This window comes from Myotis lucifugus, unplaced genomic scaffold (genome assembly GCF_000147115.1).
Source record: "Myotis lucifugus unplaced genomic scaffold, Myoluc2.0 scaffold_72, whole genome shotgun sequence".
NCBI lineage: Eukaryota > Metazoa > Chordata > Mammalia > Chiroptera > Vespertilionidae > Myotis > Myotis lucifugus.
In genome coordinates this window covers 3,129,676-3,138,639 of record NW_005871120.1, presented here as the reverse complement: position 1 = coordinate 3,138,639, position 8,964 = coordinate 3,129,676, and the positions used below count along the sequence as shown (strand labels likewise).

General features: G+C 50.2%; 1 protein-coding gene and 1 pseudogene across 1 annotated transcript in view; one reads left to right on the top strand and one right to left on the bottom strand.

Moving 5' to 3' along the window:
• Nucleotides 1-2,932: 2,932 nt before the first annotated feature.
• On the bottom strand, nt 2,933-4,781 carry LOC102440080 (annotated as a pseudogene).
• Nucleotides 4,782-7,717: 2,936 nt separating this feature from the next.
• Nucleotides 7,718-8,964, top strand: part of ALG1 (ALG1, chitobiosyldiphosphodolichol beta-mannosyltransferase) — a 14,450-nt gene continuing 13,203 nt past the window's right edge. The window contains exon 1 of the mRNA XM_023755311.1: nt 7,718-7,940. Coding sequence (XP_023611079.1) covers nt 7,733-7,940 — 208 coding nt within the window. The 5' untranslated portion in view covers nt 7,718-7,732. The remainder of the gene's footprint in view (nt 7,941-8,964) is intronic.

Genomic DNA, 8,964 nt, shown 5'->3' with positions numbered 1-8,964 from the left:
CTCAGTGGTTGAGTGACGATATGAACCAGGCGATCACCATTTGATTCCCCGTCAGGGCGCATGCCCAGGATGTGGGCTCAATCCCCACTAAGGGGGGTGTACAGGGGATAGCTGATAGATGATTCTCATCACTGATGTTTCTATGTCTCTTTCTCCATCTTTTTCTCTGATATAAAAAAAGAAAATAACAGACTTATTGAGATATAATTCATATACTATAAAATACAGGCAGTGTCTTTTAAACTCTATTCACAAAGCTGTGCAACTACCACCACTGTCTTATTCTTGAATATTTTCATCACCCAAAAGGAAACCCCATACCCATTAGCAGTCACTTCCCACTCCCTCTACCCTCTCAGCCCTCCATGCCCTGGCAGCCACTAATCTACTTTCCATTTCTATAAATTTGCCTATTCTGGACATTTCATAAAACAATCATACAATATGTGACCTTTTGTATCTGACTTCCTTCATGTAGCATAACGTTCTCTTTTTGGGGGCAGTTTTATAACCTTATTTGACAATCAGCAGTTAGTTTTCATCCACATTAACTGTTTGCAGATTTATGTAAGTGGTGACAGCTATGTAGGTAACCAATGTGTAGAACTTGCCTGGTCAATCTGCATCCTCATTACGTGCTGTGGACAACCGCACCGGGTATGGTATGGGACATTCCTTATTCCTTTGGCCCAGACCACTTTGTTGAGCCCAGTGTGAATGTGCACTTCTGGAGTTCCCATCTCCTTCATGGCAGATTTCCGGATCTCTTTGAGTGTCCGAGGGGCACTTGAAACCCACTCCATGGATGCACTTGTGAATGTTGATGGTGTATTCTCTGGTCACCACCTCATTGATGGGCGAGTGGCCTCTTCTTCTCGCCACCCTGTTTTGCGGGAGCCATTATGCTGGGCCCAAGTTGGAAAGAAAGAGCTTGAGATATTGTCAACATAATGTTTTCAAGGTTCATCTATGCCACAGCATGAATCAATACTTCATTCCTTTTTACGGTTGAATAATATTCCATTGTGTGGATGAGTCACTTCATCCACTCATTGTTGATGGGCATTGGAGTTGTCGCCACCTTCCTGCTATTGTGAATAATGCTGATATAAACACTCATTTACACAGTTTTGTTTGAAACCTGTCTTCAGTTCTCTTGGGTATATACCTAGGATGCAATTGCTGGGTCATGTGGTATGTTTTGTTTAATTAGTGAGGAACTGTCAAATTATTTTCCCCAGTGGCTGCACCATCTTACATTCCCGCCAGCAATGTCTGAGGGCTCTTCGTGCATACATTTTTGTGTGAACTCCAGTGAAATCTTAATACTGCAGATATACTATATATTTGTTTATGCACTGTATGTATCTAGGCTTCATACATAAAAGAGTAGATTTCCTTGCTTCCCAAGATCCATCTTTTGCCCTCTTGAGTGTGCCATTGAGAATGGGTGTTCCAGGTGAAGCTTGGTGCTGTCGTCACTTCTGTTAATCCTTACAGAGACCCTGAAGTGGGAACTATTCTTACTCCCTTTTTAAACATTTGGCTCTGAGGTGGGGAGGGGGGGGTAAGTGACTTACTGTGACCCACAGTCTCACAGCTAGTATCAGGTGTTTCATGCATGCCAGTTCCTGAGTTGACATCTTCGGCATCAGGAAATCCTGCCAGGGTTCACCTCCTCTCTCTGGAAGGGGAAACAATATCCTCTTGACCTTTGGAAGGACTGACTCTCATGTGCAAATATCAATGGGATAAGGAAGGTAAGCTGGGCTGGCTGGCGAGGCACCTTACTCCTTTGTCCCTAGAGAAATGTTCTCAACTTCTTTTCCAGTTGGGGTTTCATCTTCCAGAGCGAGGCATTTACTCTCAGTTTGTCATAACCGTTGTGCCTGGTCCTCATCCTTTTAGATCAGGGTTGGGGAACCTTTTTGCTGCCAACGGCCATTTGGATATTTATAACGTCATTCGCTTAATATAATTCACTTAATATAAATTTGTGTTTTTATGAAAAAAAGCTCCTAGATTTATTGACCTTCAAGTCCCGCCTGCGGTTGCCTTGGCAGGGCCAGACCAAATGATTTCAAGGGCCTTCTATGGCCTGTGGGCCGGACATTCCCCACCCCTGCCTTAGGTGATCAGAGAAAGAGAGCCGCTCTGAGATGTGAAGTTCCCTCCCTTAATTTACAGGTCTGGAAAGCTAATCGATCTAAACTGACTTGCTCAAGATCAAGGAACCCACGAGGCTGAGGTCTCCAGATCTGAGCCCCCTTCCACCACAGAGGGTGGACGGAGTGGGCAGGGCACATGCAACTAAAGGCAGGAGCCTCACTGGTAAATGAGGGGATAATGAGGCTGCCACGGTGACTGCCCACCCCTCCCATCTATACACATTTACTCTCCCTTCCTTCCTCTTTCAGATCAGGTTTCAAGCCCTGCCTTTGCCACATATTCATTAATGGTGTGACCTTCAGTGTCCTTAGATGTAAAAAGGGGAATCATAGGGCTATTGTGAGAACCAAATAAGCAATGTGCTAAGTCGTGAACTAGGGTCACCGAGGAAGCGCATCAGCGTGGTGCTGCCCTATCCAGGGGGCAGGAACCTGCCCAGGCTCTTATCCAGGGAGGAGGTTTCTTTGTGGAATGCGTAACTGGGTGAGGCAGTCTGAAGGTGAGTGGCGGTGTGCTGGGTGCTCTGCAGGTTCTGGGGCAGCTCCCAAGTAGGGGCAGTGGGGGTGGCTTCACCAACACGTTCTCGATGCTCCTCAGCGAGGGGACCCCTTTCAAAGTCAACAGGCTGTCACATGGACACACACTAAACTCGGCGGTGTGACTACTCTGGGTGGTGACTTTGGAGGGTCAGGGGGGAAATCTTCCCTCAATACTATGGATACTTAAAATCATTATGGCTTTTACTTTCTTCTTTGTCCTTTCTCTTTATGTTTTAAATGTTTTATTCAAGTACAACGCATATCCTGAAAAATGAGTAAGTGTGATGTTGGATGAATTTTCCCGAGTGGAACACACTACGTTAGGAGCACCCAGACCAAGAAACAGAGCATGATCGCTCCACCCTCCACCTTCCCTTAACCCCTCCCACTCACTTCCTGACTCTCCAAAGAGGTCATTCCCCTGACCTCTGACAGCAAAGACTATTTTTTTTTAGATACTTGAAATACAACTTAATTCTGATTCTAAATGAAAAGGAATGGGAATGACAGTAATGTACAAGGCTTTGCCACTGAATATTGTGATGTGACTGCAGCACTTTTATATTTGAAGCTCAATAAGGAAACAACTGCATTCCAACAGCTAAATGTGCAGGTCCAAAAAATGAAGGTATTTTTAAAAACTGCCACATTCACGCAGAGGCCCATTCATCTCCTTCGGTTCCGCGGGCCGCCTCTGAGGGAACCACGCCCTCCCCGGGCTTCTCTCCGCCCACCTCGGGGGCTCCATGTGCGGCTGCGCACAGCGCGCCCGCCGGAGGGAGCGCGGTCACGTGACTGCACAGGCTCAAGCACAGGCTCCATAATAAAGGGGCAAACACTGACATCACAGGAAGGTGACTGTGAAACTAGGCTTCTGACGCTGGGTTCCAGCTTCCCTTCCTCCCAGGTCATCATCCTCGTCCGGGAGAGCAGTGGTCTGGGCAACCTCTGGGTCATGCTCATAATGTGCTGCCAGCGCTGGGTCCCCGACAACCTCTGGAGGGGCAAGAGCAGGCATGGCGCCAAACTCCCAATTAGGTTCTCCAGTTAGCTTTCTAGCAAGCCAGAGGAAGGGCTTTGCAAAGTGGTAGTTACTTTTGGCAGAAATATCATAGTACAGAGGTTCTTTTTTCGGGGAAGACAACTGATTTTGCCTTAACTTTCCTGGGCTTGATAGCCACTTTGTAGCCACACCACATGACAGGGATGTTTTCTCTCTCTCTCTCTCTCACCAGATCTCTATGCCAGTTAGGCACCTTCTTTTTTTTTTTTTTTAATTTTGTTTTAGCCCTAACCGGTTTGGCTCAGTGGATAGAGCGTCAGCCTGCAGACTGAAGGGTCCCAGGTTCGATCCCGGCCAAGGGCATGTGCCTCGGTTTCGGGTTTCTCTCTCATCGATGTTTCTAGCTCTCCGTCCCTCTCCCTTCCTCTCTGTAAAAAATCAATAAAATATATTTAAAAAATTTTGTTTTATTGCTTAAAGTATTACAAAGAGTATTACATATGTCTCCCCCCCCACCCCCTTGACATTCCCATTGGTTATGCTATATGCATGCATACAAGTCTTTCAGTTGATCTTTTACTCCCCCTCCCCCTTGCCCCCCCAACTTTAGTTTGACAGTCTGTTCAATGCTGATAAACAAAAATAGATACAGAGGCACCTTCTTTTAAGTAACTCTCAAAGTTACATCAGACATTATAACTGCACCCTGGGCTGGGATGTAATAGCTGTCTCCTCCGCTGAACTTCTCCGGGCCCAATGTACCCCCCCCCCCCCCGCATTGAATTAATAGGCCCTCTGTTGGTGTGAAACAGGAGGGGATGGACTTCAACACCAAGGGGGCTACATACTTCTCAAACTCACCAGATGACGTTTCTCCAATGGAGTTTTCCCAGTCCCGTCATCACCACCCAACACTAGTTAGAACTGAACCTGGGGTTCTCCTTGGGAAAGCATCATGATGTTACTTTCAGAAGACTCTCCGGCGGGTCTGACTGAAAGCCAGAAAGATGGAAGATTAATTCTCCTTTTATATAAATGGAACCAGCCAGCATTTTGTTAGGTCGGAGAGAGCCCAGGATCAGATACATACAGACATGGGATGAGACAATGGACTTCCTCTGGAATTTCTCACAGATCTGGGATTTCTCACAGGTCAACGTGCCAGACACAGATACCTGCTTCTTCTCCCTGAATCCACATACTCCCCTGCAGCTGAAGCCTCCTCAACTGAATACCTCAGCTCATGTCCCCGCCCCTCACCCAACCGCAGTATAAAAAAAGCGCCCCCCTCCATGTTGGCGTGAATCCACGTGCCCTGTCTTTGGGGGTACGTGGGTCTCCTGGGGACGCAGAATAAACTTTCTTTTCCTTTCTTTTCTGATTCACTGGACTCTATTTCTTGCGCCGCCTCCTGAGCCACCTAACCTAACATTTTGGTGCCTGAAACCGGAGGGAGTCATCAATCTACTGTCTAGGATGGGAAATCCTCTAGTGTCACTCTCTACTTACGAACCCTGGACCTACTCCTATGCCCACACTCATCAACACAACTTTCCATCTACTCTCTAACATCAATCCCTCCTCTACATCCTGCTGGATTCGTCTGTCACTGGCTCGAACCCTCATCATAGCCACTCAATTCCAACCTATTGGACCATCTAACTAAACTCTCTCTAGAAATTCGCAGCTCCTGACCGGACCTCCTGCCCATGGCCTTGACCAGAAGTCCGGGCTACACCAAGGAGCCCCACCTTCTTGAGCCCTTTTGACCCTTCTTGCTCAACCACCGTCTCCTTACTGATCCCCCTCCCCCTGGGTACGTATCTCCCATATCTGTCTTTAATCAGGCAATTGCTCCGAGAACACGAGAACAGGTTTCTGCCCAAGCCACAGCCGACTGACCAGGACTCCCAAGGACCAGCCCTTCACCCTGGTGACTCGGTCCTCCTTAAGAACCTACATCCACAAGCCTTGGAGCCTAGGTGGATGGGACTTCACACTGTAATCCTCACAGCCCCCACTGTGGCCAAGCTGCTTGGTGACCCCAGCTTGACGACCTGTCCTGGCACCGCCTCTCCAGAGACCTGTCCTGGCACCGCCTCTCCAGGCTCAAGAGGACCCCGGAGCAGCATGACTTCTATAAATGTGATGTATTGGGCCCCACTAACGTCTGCCTTAACCGCCCTCCCCTCCTCCTTCTCCTCCAGGCCCTGAGCAACCTACACACACCCCCACCCTCTTGTGTGGAGGTTCAAGGTCCCTGAAACCTACTACCAGAACGGCAAACAAGTCACCCGGCAGCGAAACCCAGACAGGTCTTTGCTGGCTGCCATCCCACTCATGACTTCTCCAAGAACCCAAGGGAAAGGTGAACGTCAGCCTCCCGTGGCTGGCATTCCCCTTTGGGAACCCGAAACTCCAGAGCCCACCCTGCCCCCACGGATATGCTACCAGACCAGTAATCCGGTAACTGGGGGACAAGTCATTTAGAACTATACCTGAAACCACACCATATCCAGTCTCACCAAGGCCAGACCAGGTACCTTCTTTGGTGCAACGGCACCTTAAGCAACTGCATGAACTCCTCTGACCCCTTGCTTCGTGGTCACAGTAGTTCCCCAACTAACCTTGTATGGAGAGTCGGAGCTCACCTGGCTGCTCCCTCCATCCCGCCCCCAGACGCACCGGGCTGCCTTCCTCCCTGTCATGTTAGGGGTGAGTATCACTGCCTCAGTAGGCCTCATGGGGGGCCCTCGGGGAACAGTCTGGTCACTGCTCAGTACTTTAATAACAAGCTCCAGTTAGCTCTGGAGTCTACTACTGTCTCTTTTAGCCTCCCTACAGCAGCAAGTGACATCAGTAGCCCAAGTAGCCCTACAGAACCAGTGCGCTTCAGACCTCCTGACTGCAGAAAGAGGAGGAACCTGCATATTCCTTCAGGAAGAATGCTGTTAACTACATCGAGTCCGGAGTAGTGGAGCAAAACGTACAGACCCTGACTAAGCTGAGTGAAGAACTACATGCACGACACTTCCAGGACAACTCTCCTTCCGGCTGGTTCCAAAGCCCCTTAGCTACCTGGGTCCTATCCATGATAGGGCCCCTGATTCTCATCTGTGTCTTTTTTCTTCTAGCCCCCTGCCTCCTCAAGTTCATCCGCACCCGGATCACAGAGATGTCACGGGTGACTGTGAATCAGCTCCTGCTCCATCCCTACACTCGGCTGCCCTCCAACCTGCCTCTGCCTAACCCTGGCCTTTAACCACCACCCCCCCCTCGTCGTCCATGTTCAGCTGGAAGTAGCCAGAAAGAGTCTTCGTCCCTTATCACCAAAAGGCCGGGATGTTAGGTCGGAGAGAGCCCAGGATCAGATACATACAGACATGGGATGAGACAATGGACTTCCTCTGGAATTTCTCACAGATCTGGGATTTCTCACAGGTCAACGTGCCAGACACAGATACCTGCTTCTTCTCCCTGAATCCACATACTCCCCTGCAGCTGAAGCCTCCTCAACTGAATACCTCAGCTCATGTCCCCGCCCCTCACCCAACCGCAGTATAAAAAAATCGCCCCCCTCCATGTTGGCGTGAATCCACGTGCCCTGTCTTTGGGGGTACGTGGGTCTCCCGGGGGACGCAGAATAAACTTTCCTTTCCTTTCTTTTCTGATTCACTGGATTCTATTTCTTGCACCGCCTCCTGAGCCACCTAACCTAACACATTTACTCTTTGGCGTCCGGCCCCTTTTCTCAATAGTATGTTTAGAGATTCATCCAAATTGTTGTCTTCCTACTTTTGAAATAAAATGTTCCTAGATTCCCCACGTGGTAAAAACTTTACCTTCATCCAACTAAATTCTTGGACCTCAGGGACCCTTCGTGGGGTTCCGCGGGGCCGCCTCTGAAGGAACCACACCCCTCCCCGGGCTTCTCTCCGCCACCTCGGGGCTCGATGTGCGGCTGCGCATAGCGCGCCCGCCGGAGGGAGCGCGGTCACGTGACTGCAACCAGCCGGCCAAGATGGCTGCCTCCTGCGTGGCGGTGCTAGCGCTGTCCCTGTCGTTGCCGCTGCTGCTGCTGATCGCGTGGAAGCGCTGGCGGCGGGGGCGCACGGCCCGGCACGCGGTCGTCGTGGTGCTGGGCGACGTGGGCCGCAGCCCCCGAATGCAGTACCACGCGCTGTCCTTGACCAAGTGTGGCTTCTCCGTGACCCTCCTGGGGTTCTGCAGTGAGTGCCGGGGATCTGGGAAGGCGGCAGCTCTCTCCGCTTGATCACCTTTTCTCTCTCCTCCCTTGGGCAGCGCTCCGCGATGCACGAGCCCGCTGTTGTCCTGGACAGCTGCTGCCAGGTTTCTGCGCAGGCTCTGCTGGGTGGGAGTGCGTGAACAGGCTAAGGGAGCTGTAAACGAGCGCCTGCCATATGCCAGGACAGTGCTAAGCTAAATGAACTCATTGCGTAGTTCTCACTGAACCCTCCTAGTAAGTGGAAAGGCGGGCTGGAACCCAGGTGCGTGTGACCCCAGGGCCAGTATTGGTAACCGCGTCTCTGCGGCTGCTCTTGTCAGGCTGCGTCTGAGGGGACAGGGAGCCTGTCTCCCCTGCCTTCCTCTTTGCAGAGCTCTGCAGGCAGATGTCTTTAATTTGCACTCCATGCCCAGCTTTCCCCTCAGTGTGCTGTGTCACGCGTGTCTGTTCCTCCATCCTCCTCCGTGTTGACACCGTTAAAGGGCAGCTCATTCCATATGAGTGCAAAGCAGTAATAAGAGCACTGGTTGCCTTTGGTCTCTGTTTAGAGTCTGCTCTCTGAGGGTGAGGGGGTGGAGTGGGACTTCATAGGGGTCTCCCTGTGGTGGGATAATTCCACCATCCAGGGAATCTAGATCAGTTTGAGGGTCTACTATGTGCCAAGTATTGTGTTACCTAAAGGTGAATAGGATTCAGGCCCTTTGTGGGCAGTCTAGTGGAATCTGGACAAGAATTGGCCTCATTCTCTGTTCTGGCAATTGAGGAACAGAGAATTGTTTGGAAAGTCCTATTTTCTGCCCTAGCTGATTTGGCTCAGTGGATAGAGCATCGGCCTGTGGACTGAAGGGTCCCAGGTTCGATTCCGGTCAAGGGCACATGCCCGGGTTGCAAGCACGATCCCCAGTAGGGGGCATGCAGGAGGCAGCTGATCAATGATTCTCATCATTGATGTTTCTATCTCTCTCTCCCTCTCCTTTCCTCTTTGAAATCAATAAAAATACATTTTT